General features: G+C 48.6%; 1 protein-coding gene across 3 annotated transcripts in view; it reads right to left on the bottom strand.

The window, feature by feature from the left end:
- Positions 1 to 19,388: 19,388 nt before the first annotated feature.
- Positions 19,389 to 24,491, bottom strand: part of fam241a (family with sequence similarity 241 member A) — a 39,746-nt gene continuing 34,643 nt past the window's right edge. For 2 of the 3 annotated variants that reach the window (XM_038792169.1, XM_038792168.1), the window contains one exon: positions 19,389 to 20,182. In XM_038792169.1, coding sequence (XP_038648097.1) covers positions 19,949 to 20,182 — 234 coding nt within the window. In that variant the 3' untranslated portion in view covers positions 19,389 to 19,948. The remainder of the gene's footprint in view (positions 20,183 to 24,491) is intronic. The other variant, XR_005460072.1, reaches the window with a different exon arrangement.

Raw genomic sequence — 24,491 nt, 5'->3', positions numbered from 1 at the left:
CCCTGTTTGAATCTGGCCCTTGGTTTCTCTGCCTATCACTTTTCTTATTCCCATTTCTGTCTTTTGTTTTTGTCCTTGATTCCCCCTCTGTGCATAGGTTCCCATTCCACTGCCATTTTAGTTTAAACATTCACCAGCCACTCTAGCAAATATTCCCCCTCGGACATCAGACACCGGTTCTGCCCAGGTGTAAACCATCCATTTGTACTGGTCCCACCTCCCCGAGAACCAGTTCCAAATCCCCAAGGGTCTGAAAAGCTACCCCTCACACTATCTCTTCAGCAGCATATTCATCTAAAATATCCTGCTATTTCTACTCTGACTAGCACGTGGCACTGGTAGTAATCCTGAGATCACTACCTTTGAGGTCTAATTTCTCAACTTTTTTGCTAACTCCCTATACAGTAGTCCCCCGTTATACCGCGCTCCGCAATACTGCGGTTCGCGATATACCGCGGGGGGGCTTATGGACCCCAACTGTCAGTTGTGTCAATTTCAGCGGCCGGCTCACTTTGATCCGGAGAGGGAAGCTGCTCTCACTGAAGCAATCAGCCGGCCGCTGAAATTGACACTGCCCACTGCTCTCTCCCTCCAATCCAACTTTTAAGTTTTAATGTTTCTGATTGGAGAGAGAGAGCAGCGGGCAGTGTCAATTTCAGCGGCCGGCTGATTGCTTCAGTGAGAGAGCAGCTTCCCTCTCTGGATCAAAGTGAGCCGGCCGCTGAAATTGACACTGCCGGCTGCTCTCTCCCTCCAATCAGAAACATTAAAACTTAAAAGTTGGATTGGAGGGAGAGAGCAGCGGGCAGTGTCAATTTCAGCGGCCGGCTGATTGTTTCAGTAAGAGCAGCTTCCCTCTCCGGATCAAAGTGAGCCGGCCGCTGAAATTGACACTGTTTTAATTGGATCCACGATGGGGGTTTTAAATTTATTTTAAAATCTATGCTAGCGCTTCCCATTGTGAGTCTACGGGGGTCTGACCTCTCCCCCCGCCCCCCGTAGACTCACAATGGGAAGCGCTAGCATAGATTTTAAAATAAATTTAAAACCCCCATCATGGATATCCGCGGCTCGGATACAAGGCGGGTGGCTGTCTTGGACCCCAACACCCGCGTTATAAAGGGGGACTACTGTATTCTGCTTGCATTGGAAACCTTACAGCAAAGATTCACTAGATTGGTTCTTGGAATGAGAGGGTTATCCGATGGCGAAGTTAGAGTAAATTGGGGCCATTCTCTCTGTAGTTTAGGAGAATGAGAGGTGAACTCATTGAAACGATTCTGAAGAGGGATAATAGAGGAGACACTGAGAGGTGTGTGGTGAATGTGATTCACACTATATATAGTTGCCAATATCACTCCATGTATATATGCTCGTTATCTACCCGTTGTAAGATCAATGCTGTATATAGTTGCCAATATAACTCCGTGTATATATGTTCACTATCCACCATTGTAAGTGCAGTTGCACTATCCGACCACCAGGGGGAGTCGCTCTGGGAGTACGCAAGAGTTTGTATTGGGCTCCTCCCTTGGCTCCGCCCAGGACTCCTGCCCCTGGGACCGATGTATAAAGATCAGTGCCTTAGAGTTCATCTGAAGTTCAACGACGAATAGGCTGGCTCTGTTGTAAGTGTATTAAAGCCTCTGTTCAGATCCAACTACACGTGTTCGCTGAATTGATGGTTCCATCAAGGTGTTTCCTCTGGCTGAGCAATTTAGAATATGAGGGCACAGCCTCAGGAGAAGGGGTTGATCATTTAAGGCTGAGATGTGGCAAAATTCATTCAGACATATAAATCGACCCAGCGTATCAGATGATTCCATTATATCTGCCCCAAAAATCATGGGTGGGATTCTCCGTAGCCTGACACTGAAATCGTGATTAGTGATCGGGCGGAGAATGGATTCTCCGAAATCGGAGCTGGTGCCGGTTTGAAGCTTGTCCGCCATGCTCCGCCCCCTCCAAATTGGTGTCCATCGTCATGCACGCCACACGCCGTTTCAACGCATTGGTGCATCATCAGCCAGCCCACCCGTGATGTTCTGCCGAGTTCCCGATGGCGCGGGCCACGTGTGGTCCCAGCGGTCAGGAGCCCAGCATGTCCGTCGTGGACTGTGTACAGCGCCGCCACACCTGGCCGGGATCTATGCCGCTGGCCGGAAATGTGGGTCTGTAAGGGCTGGGGGAACTGGTGGGGGTTGGCCAGGGGGTGGACTGTGCGGTCGCGGATGACGGGTTGGGTTTTACGGCACGACTGCTGCAGATCGTCAGCTGTGCGGATGCGTGGCCCAGGACCCGGCTATTCTCCAGCCATTTTTGGCATGGGCGATGGAAGTTTCAGTGGGCGCTGATGCCAGCCCCTCACTGGTACCGCAATCGGTGAGGTTTTCACGTCAATGTTTACGTCGTGGATGACCACACATGCTCGGCTGGAGTCAGCATTTGGTCTCAGGAACAGAGAATCCAGCCCCATGTTTTTAATATAAATAATATGTAAATTGACCCCTTGTATGCAACACTTGTGTTGGCAGTCAACCTCAATTCTTCACCCCACAAAAACATACTTACTAGCACCTTATATCTGGTGTAAGGGATCAAGCAGATGATATGGACTGTGTAGCGAAGAGGCGAAGGGGTTTAAGACACGCCAATATAGAGCAGACCAGATGTGATGAACGACAAAGATGAAGATATTTTGCAATGCTTCAAAGGTCGACTTCAGCAGCCATTTATGGGGTGATACACTCGAGGCATTTGGGCACATAATCGAGGGTGACATTTCAGTGCCATACTGAAGATATATTACGCTGTTAGAGGTGTCATTTTCCAGATTAAATGTTAAACTGAAGCCTCATTTTCCTCTCGCGTGAAAGTCATTGGCCCCATTGACTATTTCGATGAAATGCAGGGAGTTTCAACCAACATTATCAAAACAAATTACCTGATCATTTTTACATTGTTCTGTAGGGATACCGGAATAGACCTCAACATTTGTTAGGATACCGGACATGAACCCCAAACAATTTTTTTAATTTGTAAAATTGTGAGAAAAGGATACTTCACCCCAAGAGTGACGACTCTGACCAAGCGGTTTCTTTTATATTAAAACAAACTTCAATTTAAACAGAGAATTAACGACATTAATACCAAATAAATAGGTTTACCATTATCAGTAAAACAGTTCTTAAACAAAAGGAAAAACTTGAACTGACTATCTATACCTGCTGCTAATTCCAATTAAGCAATCCAATACAGTTCAAATGTCATTTATAAATAAAGTTAACAAAGTAGGTTTACTTTGTTGTGTAGAGACTTTTGGACAGAGCTCCTTTCAAGATCAGATTCAGTACACTTCTGCTCAGCCTAACAGTATTTGACAAAACTGCTGTTCAATGTAAAATCCTTCTGTCTTATCAGATCCTATGGCAAACTGCAAAACTACAAATGGACCTGGCTCCTGCCATTAATTACATCATCTGTATCCCACAAATGTGTCACATGACCTGCTTAGCTAGGAGTAAATACAACCCATCATAAATTATCTACTCTCTAGGGGATCTCCAACAATCATAACAATATCCCATTAGCCATTTATCTATAACCAAGTAAGTGGTTGGAATGAACCGTAACATCACCTTTTATGACTCAATTACAACTTTAGCAGAAATACTGCCTGCATGTATTTTAAAGCAGGGCTTTTAATAACATTACTGCAAAGAACATAAAATATAATATATAACAATTTCTATAATCATCGCCGTTCTTTGTGCAATCTTGCTGTGCACGTTTTCTGTATCACAACAGTGATACAGAAACCACTTCATTGGCTCTAAAGTGTTTTGGCGCATACTGAGATCATGAAAGGCTCGATATAAATACAAACCCTTTATTCTCTGTTGAATTGCAGGCATCCTCAGTGTTGGAAGTATTGAATAAGAACAGCATTGTTACTTGGAATCAGAAAATGTGTCATATGAGTTGACCTCAACAAAGGCTTGTACTTTCACAACTCCAGCTTTTGTTGAATGCTGTTTGAAAAATACAATGAGATAGTATACTGCAAGTGTTAGGCAGCCACCTACCCAATTCCAACTAGATATTAACTGGAACTGCACCCTACATTTACAATTAAAATCCAACCACTAGATCTTGATTCCACTGCGCATCCCATTGGGAGTGAGCATACCTCAGAGATGTCTGCGTGTGTTTCCTCCAGGTGCTCCTGTTTCCTCCCACAGTCCAAAGATGTGCAGGTTAGGTGGATTGACCATGCTAAATTGCCCTTAGTGTCCAAAAAGTTTAGGTGAGGTTACTGGGTTACGGGGATAGGGTGGAGGTGTGGGCTTAGGTAGGGTGCTCTTTCCAAGGGCTGGTGCAGACTCAATGGGCCGAATAGTCTCCTTCTGCACTGTAAGTTCTATGATTCTATGCATGTATTGTGAATATGAGAGGGAGAGGGCATATAGCCATTAAATAAATTCTTTCAAGTGGAGTCACTGTTATTATTGTCATGATCCCCATGGAGGCCAACAAATTAAAAGAACCAAATTTACTGAATGACCCTAACGAAAAACCCAATGGACTAAAATTTCACTTACTGTAACTTTACTTTCACAATTAAATCAAAATTAACAGGTAGATTGTGGTCAATATAAACCATAAATTTCACTTTAAATAGCAGATTTAACCAAGATGGCTCTCACAGGTACACTATTCACATATATGGCACCACGTTCAGCCACAAAGTCCTTCAGAACTCTTGTCTTCCTTAGTTAGAGTTCCAGTTCCTTTTTTCACACAGGATTTAGCTACCAATTCCCCTCTGACAGCTGCTTCGAACCAACCTGAGCCCCATGGACATGGTCTTCACCAAAACTGACAGGTTTTTATTAATCGGACTCTTTAAAATAACTGAAGCATCGACACTAACTTCGCTTTTTTTAGCAATGGTCTGTCAACCAGCCTTCAGGTTCCCTTCTTTAAATAACTCCATTCTCCACAACCTGCTTGCATTGATCTGCACTGCAGAGATCAATTCATGGCTCTGTCCTTTGCCTGGTTTCGAATGGATTCCATTTCCCTAGCAACCTGAGATCATAGCCCAATTCCCAGGAACCTGGGGAGGCAGTGGCATAGTGGTATTGTCACTGGACTGGTGATACAGAGACCAAGGGTAATATTCTGAGGGCCTGTGTTAGAATTCCACCACAGAAAATGGTAGAATTTGAATCTAACAAATATCTGGAAGTAAAAGCCTAATGATGGCCATTAAACCATTGTCAATGTGGTAAAAAAACCCAGCTGGTTGCTGGTTCACTAATGCCCTTTAGGGCAGGCATTTTCAAAGTGGGGGTCACTACCCGCAGGTGAGTCACGGGCGGGTGTCGGAAGGGTTGTGGAGCAGTCCATTGCAGCATTGCCGATCGCGAGAATTCACGTTGAACAGCCACAGCAGCCGGCTTTTAACAAAGTCGGCTGCGAGCGCCTTTGAAAATGATGGCTGCGACCAGCTAAAAAAATGAGGGCACACCACACATGTGTGCCCGTTCATCAGTGCACACGTGGCCCGGGAGTGTTGAGAAGTGAACTCGAGGTCAAAGTGCAATCGCATCATGGCAACTGCTAACTACGTGGTGATCACCAATGATGAACAAGGCGATGACCTCGATCTGTTTTGCATCCTTAAACATTACTGCAATGATCTGGAGAGTATTTATTCCTCATGGTTTAATCATGGACAGAACTGAATGTTAGGCAAGGGAAAACATATGAACGTGATTAGCGGGGCCTCCGCAACGTTCACACACATCTTCTACCCTCTCAAAGAGCTGGCTCATCCTCACCCTTGTGAGGTGTGCTCTATATACCACCTTCAGCTGTATCAGCCCCAACCTCGCGCACGAGGTGGAGCGGTTCACTCTCCGGTGCACCTCACAAAAGAACCCCTCCTGCATACCCTCTCCCAACTCTTCCTCCCACTTTGCTTTGATCCCTTCCAGTGGTGCCTTCTCCTCTTCCAAAATAGCCCCGTAAACCACCGATACTATCCCCTTCTCCAGTCCCCCTGTCGCCAGCACCTCCTTCAGCAATGTGGAAGCCTGCTCCACCGGGAAGATCTGTATTTCCTTCCTGGCTAAATCTCGAACCTGCCTGTATCTAAACATTTCCCCCTGCTCCAGCCCATACTTTGCTCCCAGCTCCTTCAATCCTGCAAACCGACCACCAAGAAACAAATCTCTTAGTGTCTTAATCCCCTTCTCCTCCCATTTCCGCAAATTTCCATCCCACTTCCCTGGCTCAAATCTCTGGTTCCGCCGAATCGGCATTTCCCTTGACCCTGCCCCCAACCTGAAGTGTTGGTGAAACTACCTCCAAATTCTCAATGAAGCTATAATTACCGGACTCCCTGAATATTTCCCCGGGGCCATCAGAAGTGGCGCTGTGGCTAGCGCCTTTAATCCTGATCCTGTGCACAAACTCTCCTCCATTCTGACCAACTGGGAATCAACCCTTCTGACCCAGCTCCGCACCTTCTCCACATTCGCCGCCCAGTATTAATACATCTGGTTTGGAAGACCCAAACCCCCTGCCTGCCTTCCCCTCTGTAGCAGCACCTTTCTAACTCTGGCCACCTTCCCTCCCCATATGAACGAGGTAATCATTCCTTCAATCTCTCTTAAAAAATGCCTTTGGCAGGAGAATCGGCAGGCATTGGAAAATAAACAGAAATCGCGGGGCTATATGTTTTTTGCTGACCTTTTAGATTACATTAAAGCATTGAATCGAAACAGTGACCAGTCAATCCCAATGACGGTGGACTTCATCCACTTGAAGAGTTACTGTAATGATCAGTCGGTGGGGGAGCTACTTAGAGTTTACAAACTAAGGTACGAAATCCACACTTTCCTCCTCAAGAAATTGTCCTCTTTGGCTGATTTGTTCATCACTGTCCCTAGATATGTCCTGTCTCACTGGCAGGACAGACCCAGCAGAGGTGGCGGCACAGTGATATACAGTCAGGACGGAGTTGCCCTGGGTGTCCTCAACATTGACTCCAGACTTCATGCAGTCTTATGACTTCAGGTCAAACATGGGCAAAGAAACCCCCTGCTGATTACCACACACCGTCCACCAGGGATCAACTTTGGTTCAATGAAGAGTGCAGGAAGGCATGTCAGGAGCAATACCAGGCATACTGAAAAATGAGGTGTCAACCTCAACACAGGACTACTTGCATGCCAAACAATATAAGCAGCAAGTGATCAACAGACCTAAGGAACCCCACAACCTACGGATCAGATCGAAGCTTTGTAGTCCTGCAACATCCAGTCGTGAATGGTGGTGGACAATTAAACAATGCACTGAAGGAGGAAGCTCCATAAATATTCTCATTCTCAATAATGGAGGAGCCCAGCACATATGTGCAAAAGACAAGGCTGAGGCATTCGCAACAATCTTCAACCAGAAGTGCTGAGTGGATGATCTATCTTGATCTCCTCTGAGGTCCCCACCATCATAGATTTCAGCCTTCAGCCAATATGGTTCACTCCATGTGATTTCAAGAAATGGCTGAATACTGGATACTGCAAAGACTATGGACTCTGACAATTTTATGGCAATAGTATTGAAGACCTGTACTCCAGAACTTGCTGCGCCCCTAGCCTGGACGTTCCAGTACAGCTACAACACTGGCATCTACCCGGCAATGTGGAAAATTGCCCGGGGTGTCCAGTGCACAAAAAGCAGGACAAATCCAACCCTGCCAATTGCCATCCTATCAGTCTACTCTTAATCATCTGAAGATGGAAGGAGTCATCAACAGTGCTATTAAGCAGCACATACTTAGTAATAATCTGCTGACTGAAGCTCAGTTTGAGTTCCACCAGGGTCACTCACCTTCTGACCACATTACAGCCTTAAAGCATGGACAAAAAAGCTGAACGCCAGAGGTGATGGGATAGTGACTGCACTTCACATCAAGGCAGCATTCGACAGAGTATGGCGTCAGGGAGCCCCAGCAAAACTGGAGTCAATGAGAAATCAGGAGGAAATATCTCCACTAGTTGGAGTCATATCTAGCACATTGCAAGATGGTTGTGATTGTTGGAGGTCAGTCATCTCAGTCCCGGGGCATCACTGCAGTAGTTCCTCAGGGTTTTGTCCTAGGTCCAACCATCTTCAGCTGCTTCATCAAAGACCTTGGGCGGGATTTTCCGACCCCCCGCCGTGTCGGAGAATTGCCGGGGGGGAGGGGGGGCGGCGTGAATCCCGCCCCGCCGCTCCGACGCTGGCTGCCGAATTTGGGACCTGGCTCTGCGGGCGGCCTGCGGAGTCCTCGGGGGGGATCTGGCCCGGGGGGGGGGGGGGGGGGGGCCACGGTGGCCTGGCCAGCGATCGGGGCCCACCGATCTGCGGGTGGGTCTGTGCCGTGGGGGCACTCTTGGCTCTCTTTCGCTCCGCGCCGGCCGCTGTAAAGCTCCGCCAAGGCCGGAGCGGAGAAGAAACCCCCTGCGCCCGTGCAGGAATCACGCCAGCGGTTTTGGGAACATGCGCCACCAGTTGGCGCGGCACCAACCACTCCAGCGCCGGCCTAGCCCCCGAAGGTGCAGAGGATTCCGCACCTTCCGGGCAACCCGACGCCGGAGCGGTTCACACCACCCTTTGGCGTCGGTACGGCCCACCCACCGGATACTGGAGAATCCTGGCCCTTGCTTCCGACATGAGGTCAGATGTGGGGATGTTCGCTGATGAGGCACAATGTTCAGCACAATGTTCAGCAACTCCTCATGGCTCCTCAGAGCTTTTTTGTCCATGCTTTAAGGCTGTAATGTGGTCAGAAGGTGAGTGACCCTGGTGGAACTCAAACTGAGCTTCAGTCAGCAGATTATTACTAAGTATGTGCTGCTTAATAGCAGCCCACAGGCAAATGCAGCAAGAAGACAATATCCAGGCTTGGGTTAAGTGGCAAGTATCATTCGCACCACACAAGTGCCAGGCAATGGCCATCTGCAATAAGAGAAAATCAACCCATTGCCACTTGACATTCAATGGCATTATCATCACTGAATCTCCCACTATCAACATCCTGGGGGTCGATGACCACAAACTGAACTGGAGTAGCCATATAAATACTGTGGCTACAAGAGCAGGTCAGAGGCTAGGAATCCTGCGGCGAGTAACTCACCTCCTGACTCCCCAAAGCATGTCCACCATCTACAAAGCACATGACAGGAATGTGATGGAATACTCTCCTTGCCTGGATAAGAGCAGCTTTTTCAATACCCAAGAAGCTCAACACCATCCAGGACAAAGTAGCCGCTTAATTGTCAACCCTTCCACAAATATTCAAACCCTCCACTACCGATGCACAGTATCATCCAGATATACCGTCTACAAAATACACTGCACAAACACCCCAAGGGTCCTTCGGCAGCACCTTCCAAAGCTATGACCACTACCGTCTAGATGCACAAGGGCAGCAGATACCTGGGAACGTTACCATCTGAAAGCTTCCCTTCAAGTCACGCGCCATCCTGACTTGGGAATATATCGCCGTTCCTTCATTGTTGCTGAATCAAAATCCTGGAACTCCCTACCTAACAGCACTGTGGGTGAACCTACACCACGTGGACTGCAGTGGTTGAAGAAGGCAGCTCGCCACTTCCTTCTCAAGGGCAATTAAGAATGGCCAACAAATGCTGCTCTAGCAAGCGAAACCCACATTTTGTAAAAAATTAATTTTAAAAAATGGAAGAGCTTAGGGGGTGAATTTTGGAGCATAAAGTCTCCACTAACAGGGACTCCAGCTCCAACCCAAGCCACTTATAAAACAAGGCAGGGAACCCATCCAGGCTCCGGGCCTTCTCCGACTGCATCGCCTCCACACAATCCATCATCTCCCCCCCCCCCCCGACTAATCGGGGTCCACAGTCCCTGTACCCTCGCCTCATCCACCTCGGGAACTCCAGCACATCCAAAAATTGCCAGATGCCCTCATCCCCCACTGGGGGCTCCGAACTGTCCAACTTCTGATAAAATGCTTAAACACCCTATTTACCTTCTCCGACAACGCTACCAGCTTGCCCCCCGTCACTCATCCGCCCAATCTCCCTCGCCGTCACCTGCCTCCTCAACTGATGCGCAAGCATCCTGCTCGCCTTTTGTACACTGCCCTCACCCTGCTCAGCTGTCCCACCGCCTCCCCTGTCGACACTAGTCCAAACTCCATTTGGAGCTTCTGCCTCTCCTTCGGCAGCATCTCCTCAGGCACCACTGCATAGCCTCCACCAGCCTCAGCCTCTCTGTCTTCACCCTAGTGGCCCTAATTAAAATAAACTCCCCTCTAACCACTGCCTTCAACGCCTCCCACAATGTAGCTGCCGTGACCTCTCCCCTCCTATTTGGCTTCACATAGTTCCAGATAACCACTCCTATCCTCTCACATACTCCTTATCAGCTAATACCCCACATCCAACCTCCACCGTGGCCTCTAGGAGCCATCCCCTCTACCCGCAAATCCACCCAGTGTGGCACGTGGTCCGACACCACAATCGCTCCCAACCACCCCCGCCAGCAGTGCCTTGTCCAGGACAAAAAAAATCCATCCAGGATTACCCCTTGTGGACATATAAGTACAAAAATTCGTCGCCCTCGGCCTCTCAAACCGCCATGTATCTGCCGCCCCCATTCGCTCCACAAACCCCAGCAACTCATTTGCCTTTGCTGGAACCCTCATAGACCTGGGGTATGACTTGTTCAGCCTCGGATTCAACAGTTCTCCCCATGATCAGCTGGTGCTTGTCCGAATTGGTCTTCTGAGGCCTCCCGACTCTGCTGCCGGAACGTGACTGTCACAAACTCCGCCAACTGTTCCGTGGACCACTGAGCGGGATAGGACGCCACAGAGCTCCCCCCCCCATCTTTCATTCTATTGCACTCCTCAGAAGTTCATGGTTTGACTGTTGCCCCATTACACTCCTTGTTTGACAGGGCAGAGACATGCACACCCAAAGGAGATTCTTAGTTGTATCTGTTCTTGTACTTTGTATCAGCAAACAACCCCTCCCCAACCCCGGTGATCGGGTAACAAGGACCAAACAATCCCGCCTCAAGCAGGAGCCACCAAATGTGTGACCACTCACTCCATGGCCACCACCGGAAGTCTCACTTTAGAATCCTAACGTCACCTCAGGAGCTCCAGATTCCAAGGTGACACGCCACTCAGTTTCACTCTTCCTTTTATTCTCTCAGCCCTACTCTCGATTTTTCTCACCCTCTTTCATCCTCCCCGTTCCGTTCCTAACGGGTGGGGCAGACTGGTTAGCAGAAATGTAGATAGTAGCCTGACAAATTGGGGCAGCAGGGTAGCATGGTGGTTAGCATAAATGCTTCACAGCTCCAGGGTCCCAGGTTCGATTCCCGGCTGGGTCACTGTCTGTGTGGAGTCTGCACGTCCTCCCCCTGTGTGCGTGGGTTTCCTCCGGGTGCTCCGGTTTCCTCCCACAGTCCAAAGATGTGCGGGTTAGGTGGATTGGACATGCTAAATTGCCCGTAGTGTCCTAATAAAAGTAAGGTTAGGGGGGGTTGTTGGGTTACGGGTATAGGGTGGATACGTGGGTTTGAGTAGGGTGATCATGGCTCGGCACAACATTGAGGGCCGAAGGGCCTGTTCTGTGCTGTACTGTTCTATGTTCTATGTTCTAAATCAGGTGAATAAATGTGTTTGACAGTGCTTTTTAAAAATAAAATTGAGAGGATCAAGTTTAATTTTTGCTTTGCCTGAATAATATTATAGGAAGAATGGGAGTGAAGGAATCCCGAGGCAGAAAACCTTTAGAAACTAGATGGTTGCACTGTAAACCCACAGATATGCCTGACTTGGTTGTACAGTAACGTGGCACATAATTCCCTAGGTGGAGCAAATTCACAGCACTTGGCTTTGGCAACTTACAAAGTAACTACATTTTAAAATAATATGAATTTATCAGACTTCAAGAACACCTTTCATTCACTGAATAAGATGTTACTTATTTTATAAGAAATCACAAACTACGATATATTTGGGTGGAGTAGCCTTGTGGTTTTGCCATTGAACGTCCACCCAACATGGCAGTTTGGGAACTGAATGCAATGTTTATCTGGTAGCTTGTTGACTGACAAAAGGAGAATTTAGTTTGAAAACTGCTATTTTAATCACTGTAGGTTCTCTGAAAGAGAGGGAGGTTACAATAGAACATAAACAGATCAACTGAATGGACAAAGCTTCAGCAGATGACGTTCAATGTGGGATTTCCCTGATATTTTCATGACAACAAACAGCTGGAAGCTGCAAATAAAGCTCTTTTTACCCAGTAGTAATCCCCCCGCACCCATCTCCCCCCAACTGCCCTGGAGCCAAGACGTCACCCTATATTTTTATAACGTGTTTTTTTTTATCAGCATGGCTAATTTATAAAATCTTTAAAACTTGTCAAAGGCTTTACAACCCTTGCTGACTATGACACAAATACTAGGAGCTTCCTGGTTTACAAAAAGCTACAATCATTATCTCTGAAGACCCCTTCCAATTAAGGGGTAATTTAGCAACACTGCACATCTTTGGATTGTGGGGGTCAGACCCATGCAGACACGCGGAGCATGTACAAACACCAACCCCCCTCCCAGCCAAATGGGAGAGCCAGCGGCTGGATTCTCCATTCTGGAGAATAAGTGTTGGTGCCGTCGTGAAAACTGTGGAGTTTCACGATGGCGAAATCGGGTCCACAAGTGAAGCTATTCAGACACTCCAAAGGGGCTAGCATGGGCATCACGGGGAATGCCACACTCTGGAAGTGGAATGGCGGCGGATTTGCTAGTTCCGTGATTGCCACACAGCTGCAGCCACACTTAAGGGATTCTCCCCCTCCCACACACAAGCATTGCAGCCACCATGGCCACAAAGAGAGCAGCAGCACACTTCCTCGATGCTGAACTGGAGATCTTCCTTGACTCCATGCAGGAGAGACGGCTGGTGCTCTACTCCGGCCCGTTAGCGAGGTCCTCAGGCGCCACCATTCGCCATGCCTGGGCGAGCTGCCGTCTGCGAAGTTGCCTGAACTGACATTGCAGAATAAAACTGTACGACCTCCGCAGGGCGGCCAGGGTGAGTAGGCAGTGATGTGACCCTGGCACCAATCCCCCTAACCCCCCCACACACATGTGACGCGGATTCCCCCTCCGGGGGACGGCCGGACCCCCACCCTGCCCCACATGCCAGCACCCAAGCCAGCTGCAATGGCCGGGTGCCCTGGCCACTGATGCCATCATCTACCCAACCCCTGGGCTGCATGCACCGGACTGCCTAATAGTGCTGATGTTTGTGTTCCCCCCACCCCCACCCCAAGGACAATGCCGCACAAAACCGCTGGGAGCGGGAGAAGACCGGAGGGGGACCACCACACCAGTGTCCCCTCACCGTGCCCGAGCAAAGGGCACTGGACGTGGTCCGCGGCCCGGAGGAGAGGGAGGACCCGTTGGCGGCGCATGACAAAATGAGACCCCCTGCTTAGTTGCGGATCCTCATGACACGTGTGCCCACCCCACTCCCCTCACCTCAGCCCTCCCCACATCACGACTTGGCCCCGTCTGGCTGTCTAACCATACATGCCGTCTTGTGTCTTACAGGACCTGCCGGTGATGAGGCCGCCCCAGCCAGTGACAGAGCCGGTGCCCCCCCCCCCCCCCCCCGGATGGCAGAGCACCGATGGGGAGAGCAGCCAGAACACCAGCCCTCTGCCCGAGACCCAGGATACCCCGGAGTTCAGGTCAGAGGAGGACCCTGACTTTCCGTCACTGCTGTCTCCAACACCTTCCACCATCTCAGTGTGGTGGCACAGTTGTAGAGTGATGTGTTGCAGTCCCAGATGGAGTTGGGCCACTCCCTGTGCTCCAAAGCCGCTAACGTCACACCCTTGTCGTTACCAGAGTGGGGCTCCAGGACTGGCTGCGCCAGGTGGCGGGGGTGGGGTCCAGGGGGATGGCTCCGCTCACACCCCCATCCCATGGAGAATCCTGGGGCCATTGGGCACCCTGGGGAGGAGGAGGTGATGGGGGGCTGTGCCGGTGGCTCCCACCGGGGGGGGGGTGCTGGAACAACCCACACCTTGGCAGACTCCCCCTATCCTGTCCCTAGTGAAGCTGGTGGACAGCAGGCAGAACAGGGCGGCCCCACACCACCCGGGACGCCCGAGGAGCGGCTGGGCCCATCCAGGCCGGGCCGCCCCAGGAGACGTACGCCAATGGGGACACTCGTCGCAGGGCAGGAGTCACAGCAGGCCGCCTCCACTCCTGCTGTACCATCTGGGGAACCACAAAGGCGCAGTGGTAAGGCCATAAAGTTCGACACCAGTTAAGTTGGCACGGGTGCAGGGCACAGCTTAGTTATAGGGGCGAGGTCACAGACTGTATATATTTGTTCACAATAAACACATGTCCACACCGTTCGAACCTGCCTCTGTGCGTGGGGCGGTGAGTGCTGGCCACTGGGAGTGGGGGGTGGGTACGGCTGAGGCCCTGTGGGTGCACCGTGTAAACCCACCCCGACCGTCCTCAGCACCCCCTCCCCAACTATTCAACAAGGCCATGTGATGGACTGGCCAGCTCACATGCAGCGATCGCCCAGGTGTAGGGTGCAACTGTTGGCATGTGTCAGACATTGTCAAACGATGTGGAGCATGGAGCTCATCGCAGAGAGGGCTGTCAGCATTCTCCATCCCATGGACCAGACTTGCTGTCACTGCCAACCCAGTGCACCTGCCAGTAGGGCCGCGGTTATATATGACAGAGGGGGTGTGTATGCGTTGGTCCGGTGGTGTGGGAGGTGAGGGTGTTGGCAGCGCCTGCCCTAGGGTTGCTGGCGCCCCGGGCAAGCTGAACTTCGGCGCCCTTCGGGGGGGGAGGGGGCCGGGGGGGGAGGCCAGAGGGGGGGGGAGGCGGGACCGGGGGGGGGGGGAGGGGCAGAGGGGGGCCCGAGGGGGGGAGGGCCGGAGTGACCACCGGCAAGCCTGGATCCATCCGCCATGTTTGTGCGGGGCGGCCTGAGGGAGGGCGGCCACCGCGCATGCGCTGGTTGGCACCGGCCCAACTGCGCATGCGCGGGACCCGCACTTCTTGATGGCGCCCCCTAGCACATGGCGCCCCGGGTGACTGCCCGAGTTGCTGGTACCTTGAGCCGGCCCTGGGTGTTGGGTAGTATGGGAACTGAAGGGATGTGGTATGGTGGTGTCCGTGCCCCTGGCCAGCAACCCCCCCCCCCCCCCCCCCCCAAGTCTGTGAAACGTGCTTCGATGAGTGTGTCCCGTGCGCTGGCCCTGGCGACGGAGTTGTGCGGCCAGGCCCCATGTCCCGCTCATCGTCCCCCTCCCCATCATCCTCCACAACTGACGAGGCCTACCCTTCCTCCTCCAGCACATCGCCCCTCTGCTGGGCTATATTGTGGAGGACGCAGCAGACCATCACGATGCAGGTAACCCTCCTGGCCTCGTACTGGAGGGCCCCTCCAGAGCGGTCCAGGAACCTGAAGCGCATTTTCAGGATCCCGAAGCACCTCTCAACCACACCCCTGCTCGCACAATGGGCATCATTGTACCCGGTCCCTGCATTGATCTGTGGCCTCCATACAGGCGTCATCAGCTACGACTGCAACAGGTAACCCCTGTCGCCCAGCAACCAGCCCCGCAGCCGGGGGAGGGTGTTCCTTGAACATGTCGGGGTTCACAGATAGTGCCAATATGAACGAGTGTGTACACTGCCCGGGAATCAGGCGCAGACGTGCATAATGAGCATCTGATGGTCACAGACCACGTGAATGTTCGTGTAGCGGTACCCCTTTTGGTTGTTGTACAACGGCCTCTTATCCGCGGTGGCCGTAGGTCAACATGCACCCCGTTGATTGCCCCCTGACACGGGACATCCCGGCGATGGCAGCGAAGCCCGCAGCTGGGAACCCTGGTGGGTGCAGTCCACAGGGTAGTCGCTGTACCAGGCCACCAGGGCATACAGGGTGTCAGTGAATGCATGGATGCACCTGTGCACCGATGCCTGGGAGATGCCGGACAAGTCGGCACTCGGCGACTGGAACGAACCCGTTGTGTAAAAGTTCAGTGCCACTGTCACCTTGATGGCCACAAGGACCGGGTGTCCTCCCCCATACCCATGCGGTGCCAGGTGTTCCATCATGTGGCAGATACGTTGCACTGTCTCCCTGCTCATCCGAAGTCTCCGTCTGCATGCCCGGTCCGGAAGGTCCTCAAAGGACATGCGGCTGTGGTAAACCCATGTCTTCATCCGGCGCCTCCTTGGCAACTTCTCCTCCTCCTCTTTGGCCTGTTAGGTGGATAGCCCTCCAGCCTGAGTGACTGCCACCTGCCCCTCTGCAGCCCGCTCCTCTGCTACAGCCTCCGCCTCCTCTCTGAGCCGCCCCCCGCTCACACTGCCACAGGGCTGCATGCAGGGCAGCGGCCATCGCCACGGAGGCCAACATCGCTGGTTGATGCCCAAAAGCCATAATTCTTTGCAGGGCTTGAAAGACAAACAAGTAATCCTGGCACATACACCCGTGGCCAACCAGGTGCCATGGGATAAACTATGGCCCCGGTTTCCAATGCACGCCCCAAGCGTGCATGCTCCCCACCCCAGACGGTGCCACTGGTCCTGGTGCCCAACCATGCTGCCAGGAGCACCGTCGTATGGCACTGCCCTCACTGGGGGCTGCCTTCGGCATTGCCCTGGGTGGTCTCCCAATGGGTGCTGCCTGTTGGGTGGGGTGGGGCACCCATATGCCTGATTTCACTGCGTGCACCCAGGGTCCAGGGTGGGTAACCAGCAGGATGGCTGCCATAATGGCGGTCCATGCTTGGGCACCACCACTGTCCTGTTGGGGGCACCCCAGCTGCTCAACCTGCGCCCCCCCAGCGCAGCCAGTGTATGAGCCAGAAGCCCGTGGTCCCCCCCCCCCCACACCACCTCCTACCTCCTCTCTCAGCCAGCACGCTCGGATCACGATTTTTTTATACATTAGAAACAAGCTGTGGGAAAATCGGCCCATCCGAGGCGCTGAATCGCTGAGGCCCCAGAGAATCGGTGGTCAGGACCTATGATGTACTGTACTTCCAAGCTGCATAGCAAGCGACGCAATTTTGTCATTTTTGCGGGGCCGGAGAATGCAGATTCGTGATTTCGGTGTCATCTGATGGAGATTCCCAGTTATCCTGCCTTTTTTAGAGCTGCAAAGGTATTCTGTCATCTCCCATCAAACAAGCAGTAGTAGGACCAGAGCCCCTTCCAGGTATAAATTGTACCTATACCATTGTGGATGTCACCTCTTCTGAAAAAGTGGATGATCCAGTCTTCAACCTACCGACTCAGTGAGTCCATCATTGGGCTTTGATTCTGAACGCAGGTGAAACAACAATTCTAATTTTTGCTGTGGGCTTTGCCCTTTACCATTTTGTCCTCGAGCCTATGAACGAAAAGGAGGCCACGTAGTGACCCTCCTCACATTTGAGTGTGTGAAAATAAATTCATTCTTTTAGTTCATCCTATCTCAAGCTTGCTATGGATCACACGAAAACGGAGAGGTTGGGGAAAATACACCACCAAAAAAAGGGGGGAGAAAAACCAAAAAACACCTTGGACAGGATTCACCGCCGGCATCCCACTCATGCCCACGGATTTTTCGACAGCATGGGGTGGCCTCAATAGGAAACCCCATTGGCCAGCTGCCAGGATGGAGCTGCGCCATGCTAAAAAAAGAGATCTGGCGGGATGGAGAATCCGACCCCTTTTGTTTACACATGGGTGATGAGGGGAAAAAATCAGGGCTGCTCAAATTAAACCTCCCTCCTTTCTATATCACTAACCCAGAAACAGTCACTGAGGCGCCAAGTGATGTGGAGTCATTTTTTTGCCACTGTTGAGAAAGTAGCAGGGCAGTTAAACAGCAGTCAGCTATCTGGACATTTTTAATTCAAGGCTTACTGTGAGATAGAGCTAAAGAGGGGTCCTCCATACTAACTCCTGAAGCATGCATGGATTATGATATCAAGACTGCCATCCTAAGTGTTAGTCTCAGAGGCATAATCGCCAGCAATTCTGGAACACTTGTACACAGTATACATAAACCTACATAGAGTCCCAACAACTGAAGCAAAGTGTGTTGAACCGATGGACAAGGCTCCCAAAAATTTAATGCATGCACAGGGGGTTGCACAAACTGATATTATTGGAGAATTCAAAAATTGCATACTCTCCAACCTGAAGATGTCAACCTTCACCACCGGGTAACAGCAGGCAGCCACAATCTCACCCATAAGCCTTGGAAATTGATTAATGCTCAATGTCTAAACCATCAGAGAAATCTGGTGGGATGCAGAGTAACCAGGATGGGTATAGCCAAGAAAGGTTTTGAGGCTTAAAATATTCCTCAATGGGTCTGCATTAACCAGTGTAGAATGAAGGGAAACCAGAAGGTGGCCACTGACAAACAGCAGGGGGGGGGGGGGGGGGGTGGAAAAGAGAGAAGCAGATGGAATCTCAATGGAGTAAGTCATGGGAGCAGACAGGCCACAGGAAACAAAGTTTGTTGCAAACAACTCAAAGTAGCAATGTTTAAGTGAAACAATGTTAAGCGAGTTGCCTAGGTGGGGACTTACGATAGAGGCTCAAACAGAAACTGATTCAATTAAATTAAGCCATACAAATTCTGAAGCCATTTTAGATTAAGTCTGCCAATTTGGAATATAGCAAAAAAAAAAATCTGCACAAATAAAAGCCCCAGGTTCTTGTAATCATGTTCCTTCAAATGTGAATTTCTTTATCTTGCAGAAAATACACATATCAAAAGAGTTTCAAAATAACTTAATTCTGAAGTGCACTTATCGTCCTGAAAAAGGAAATTAGATCAACATTTGGGTATAACTTCATAAACCAGGAGGGATCATACTTGCCAATTAAACAAAAGAAAAGGAAATGCAGGAGGATACTTTTAAACAATAGGGTGACAATAATGTGGAACTAGCAAGGGTAGTGAAAGAATACATCTGAATAGGGTTCGAGAAGGAATTAGAGGGATTCTGGTCAGCAAATGGGATTTTTTAAAAAATGTAAGGGAATATTGTGCTAGGATGGGTGAATTGGACCAAATATCTTTGCTTGTTATCAAACCATTTTTGTTAAGATTTTCCAATACATAAACAGCCACATTTATTACAACAACACTTTCTTACGTGCTATCTTCCCTCCCTACAGATTTCTCTCCTTCTTGCAATGCTGCTAATAAAGTGGGCTGTTTTCCTTAGAAAGAGGAAAAATTGAAGGAAAAATAAATCATGGTGTACTGTGGACAGTGGTGAACTTTAAATTTACAAAATATTTTGTTTTATTTTATATATCCAAGTATTGTAAAGCAGAATAGAGTGTTGATGAAATCAAAACTAACAAGAGAGAAAACACATTTCAACTGATAATTGCTGCGGAGAATGATGCAAAGATAAACCTGACACTTGGCAAACAGTTGAGTAAAAATAACTTTACAACAAATAACAAGACTTTAACTCGAATAACAAGGCAACTACTTCTCCTACTCCATGCCCTGAGCTTTTCTGAACAAAAGATCTTTCCACCTCTTATCTCATGCTCAAAGATTAAATACGTTCAATAAAAATACTATATTTCAGCCAAAGCCTTGTAAATATTGTATACATATATACAGTACAATAATTTTTTGCAAAGGGGATTATAAAAGCTTAAAAATATGGTAAATTGCAATACTTTAAAATTTACGTATATGGCATTTTACATTATTGTATATATTTATAAATATATACATACACAATACAAATTTTGAACATTATTACAGAACATATACAAGGTACAAAACTGAATTTAATGTACATTCTTTTGAAGCCTTTTATTCTTGGATGAAAATAATAACGAGGCAGAGAGCTCCTACTAAACTTAAAGCTTGTAAACCAAGGAAGCCCAACATGACCCAAAAGAACACCATCACGACTGGCTCAACAACACGGGTCCCGAAATGCATCCTCGAGAAGCCTATACTGAGCAGACATTTGTTGAGCTCCCCAAAGAGTGTCCCCATTTTCTTGCAGTCATCAATGGCAGTTTCTTCCTCTTCAACTGGAATCTGTCAAAGAAGAAAAAAAATACTTACAATTCATCCACGTACACAGGCGTTGGGAAGCCTATTTATCCATGTACTCATTGTTTGCCCACACTTATGTTATAAAATAGTGCCGTTCAGCTATGATGCTTTTCTAACAGATATTGTTGGAGAAACATCAGATTTTAATTCTTCAATACCAGCAATAGGTATTGAAGTAATGTGTACAATTTTATAGTCAGGAGAATCTACTATTCTTTGGGACGTGGAGATCCGTAGGAGAGCAATGTGGCAGGTGGGACGGAAGATGGAAATAAAATCCAATACTGGGTTAATTAATAAAACAAGTTCAAAGGATCAGTTGTCACAGTGAAGTAATAATGAACATTGCAAATCTATCAAAGTCATGAAATGCTGGAAACAGGTGGCAGAATTTCAGACTGAAAAAGAAAAGCTTATGCTAAAAAGTATGATCCTTCAATTCTCATTCTTGATTCTGATTTTTATGGTTTTCTAAATATGAATTCTTTGACCTTGGACAGCATGTTTTGATGTGGATGGCACTTGACATCCTTTGATGAAACATCTTCCTCATCTTCAGTTTTTGGATTGCATCCTTTAAAACAGTACCAATCCGATAGGTAAATATTTTGCCTGCTTCGTATTTAACATGTTAATTGTTATTTAAAAACAAACAAGAATGAAAGGTTTATTGGGAAAGGACAATGATATGGAAATTTATCACCACCCCAACAACAGGTTAAGTGTCAGGCAAACTCTAGACCTGGCTACAACTAGTCACAAAAGGCATAGTGATTCATAACATTGATGAGACTCCAGCTACATGCGGGTGAAGGGCTACTTAACATTCAACGGTTGTGACTTCATGCTGTAATCCTAACTTAAAAAAAGACAGTGGGAGTCTTGCATTTCTGCAGGCTGGCAGCAGATCACAATGGGAGGCACCGATTAACAAATGGAAGTTTTAAAATTATTTCTTGTCTTCTGTTGGAAATTAGTGTGCCAGGTTGAGGAGTGCTCCACTTACTGGCCCCGGTAAGGGCTTTCTTTCCAGCAATAAACCCCATCCTCTCCCCCACAGATCTCCTTCAGACCACTCCTCCCACTGATCATTCCACAGAGACCCTACTGCAACGTCCTGCTGCCAACGTTCTGCTCCCTGTTCCGACTGACCAGGTACTAGATCTGCTCTTTTAATGAGGCACTGTTATTAAGATAGTTTGGGCTAACAAGTCCCTGGATTCTCCAGATCAGTCATTTTTAGGGTTGGCGTGTACTGTTCCAGTCTCCATATTAAATTTAGGACCAGTGGGAGATTGAGGGCAAAGTACATTCTCACAAATTGATTAAATATTAATGCTTATAAAGAAATACACAGAGCACTTGTAGAATAACGAATTGTAGAAGATTCCAAGCTGGGCTGCAACAAAGCTATGAAACAATTTAAGCAGGACGACAGGATTTTAAATTCAAGGCATGCGATAACCAGGAGCAATATATGTCAGTGAGCCGAGTGATCGGGAGCAGGACTTGGTGCAATTTGGAGTGGGACAACAGAGTTTGTACAAGTGGAGGAGGCCAGCAGTAGAATAAAGTCGGAAAGTGAAAAACCATGGATAAGGATTTTGGCAGCAGATCGGTTGAGGTAGTGGCAGAGGCGGGTATGTTCCAGAGGTGCAAGCAGGCCATTTGTTGGGAACTCTCTCCCTCGAGGACCTTTCTTCAAGCCAACACCAATTTAACTTTGGTCTTCCTTCTAATCGTCAGGATCTACCGGTCTTGTTCTGCCTGAAAAGCAGCACAGCGCGACCGGTAGATGCCCGGAGTTCCCACTATCAGGATCTACCCGGCTTGCCATGCCTCAAGGTCTAACGTGATCTCGCGAGATGCCACAATGTGAATTTTGCCCTTGTGTGAGTGGGATCACTTTCTGACAAATCTACATGTTAGAGTGGGACAGCTCATCTTGTTTCTAATGTGTTCCACAGGTCTAACAAAGGCGTGGGATCTAACTCCTGCACCTTGGAGGCATCCAAGCAAGTGCCATTCAGTGCTGGTCTCCACAACGGGGACCAGATGGAACAACACTAGAGGGTCTCCCGGGCTTTGGAGGCAACCAGGTGCGCATGCCCTCTGGGCAGGGTGGTACCCTGGCATTGCCAATGCCATATAGGCACCAGCCTAGCACCGCCAAGTTAAGCGGAGCTCCTCAGTGTAGAAAACAAGGCTGAGTTCAGTTGTGTTGGAGAGTTCCCCAGATAGGCGTTCAATAGCGGAGTGTTTCTCAGCGCCTAGAAACACCCGGCTAATCTCAAGTGCTATGGAACCCTGTCCCCATTCGGGTTCCTCGTGCCCAATGTGTACTTCCTGGTCTAGGTATCTATTTTTATCTGGTAATACCCCAATGAAGTGCCTTGGATTTTGTGCTAAAATCACGAGTAATTATTTTGATGCAGTACAAATTGCCTGTTTATTTCATTCCTCGAATTCAACAGAATTTATTCAAATTAAAAACTGTACATTGCACATGGAAACCTACAAATGACTATATTTTGATCTGAAGTAGTTAAACAGTTGGCAGTAAAACATTCTGGCAGCAATTACAATGCTGCGAAGTGTTGCTGTAGGGAAAACCCAGTGCAGCATTGTAAAGCTGTGTTAAACGTGTATCAACAAATTCAATAAACAAGAACACAGTGAAACACAAAAGGATGCATTTTGCACAAAGATGTACTAAGAGTGCAATATTACTAATTTCCCAATAACACAAAATCAGAATGCTTAATAGTCTGATAGTACATGTTGTCCATTGATATTCAGGATGCAATATTTAAAAGAAAGACTCATTATCTCCCCAAATGTCAGGCAGGAATGGTTTTAATATCAGTAGCATGATGCTGTTGAAATGAGATTTCACTGACATCCAATTATAGAGTGGGCATTAGTTACAAATAATTAATGACATGAATCCATTTCTTTAAATACAAAAAGAGAAATTTTAGACAAGGAACGCAATTCTCCAGAAAGATTTCAAGTATGGTAGCGAGTGGGAATTGCAGCGAGCTTCCTGCGCTTGACCTTGCGAAGCCGGCAACACAATTCAATGTTAGTTGGTCCACTTAAGGCAGGGGTGGGCAAACTACGGCCCGCGGGCCGCATGCGGCCCGCCAAAGGTATTTCTGCGGCCCACCAAGTCATTAAAAAAAAAAAAAAAAAAAAAAAAAATTAATTTTTTTTTTATTATTTAAAAATATTTTTTTTTTTTTTTTAAGGTTAATGGGGGGGGGGGTCTTTTGGGTTACTTACTGGTATAGGGTGGATACGTTGACTTGAGTAGGGTGATCATTGCTCGGCACAACGTCGAGGGCCGAAGGGCCTGTTCTGTGCTGTACTGTTCTATGTTCTATATGAGGCGCCCAGAATCATAACCGGGTGAAGTAATTATTTTACTTAATATACTATGCGGCCCTTTGTGAATTGTGAATTTCTGAATGTGGCCCTTGCACGGAAAAGTTTGCCCACCCCTGACTTAAGGCCTCACTGGCTTCACGTTGCAAATGAAGGCGCGCCAGCTAATTCGCTGGGACCGAACTTGCCAGCCCACCCGCTAACAAGGTCGAGCAGGGACAGCACGGTGGTGCAGTGGTTAGCATTGCTGCCTCACTGCGCCGAGGTCCCAGGTTCGATCCTGGCTCTGTGTCGAGTTTGCACATTCTCCCAGTGTTGGCATGGGTTTTGCCCCCATAACCCAAAGATGTGCAGGTAAGTGGATTGGCCATGCTAAATGTCCTGTTCTCCCGCGAGTCCCAGAAAGTGAGCTACAGGGCAGCCAGTGCTGCCTGGGATGAAGTAGATTCGATTTGTTTATTGTCACGTGTACCAAGGTACAGTGAAAAGTATTTTTCTGCAAGCAGCTCAACAGATCATTCAGTACATGGGAAGAAAAGGGAATTAAACAAAATTCAAGAAAATACATAATAGGGCAACACAAGATATACAATGTAACTACATAAGCATTGGCATCGGATGAAGCATACAGGGTGTAGTGTTAATGAGGTCAGTCAATAAGAGGGTCATTTAGGAGTCTGGTGACAGTGGGGAAGAAGCCAGCTCGGGAAAGTGCAACTAGGAGGACTGACCTCCAGTGCCACAAGATGATCAACGGTCTGCACCCAGCAGCACAGGTGAGTTAACACCCCCGTCCCCGCAAACATCCATCTTCCCCCTAATCCATCCTTCCCCCTCCACCAATGCAAACTGCACTGGTGGCTAATGATGATGCCCTCGGTGTCCCACAATCGCTGGGAGAGGG

The sequence above is a fragment of the Scyliorhinus canicula genome, chromosome 3, assembly GCF_902713615.1.
Source record: "Scyliorhinus canicula chromosome 3, sScyCan1.1, whole genome shotgun sequence".
Taxonomy (NCBI): Eukaryota; Metazoa; Chordata; class Chondrichthyes; order Carcharhiniformes; family Scyliorhinidae; genus Scyliorhinus; species Scyliorhinus canicula.
The sequence above is the reverse complement of the archived record's forward strand: the minus strand, read 5'-3'. Positions and strand labels throughout refer to the sequence as shown.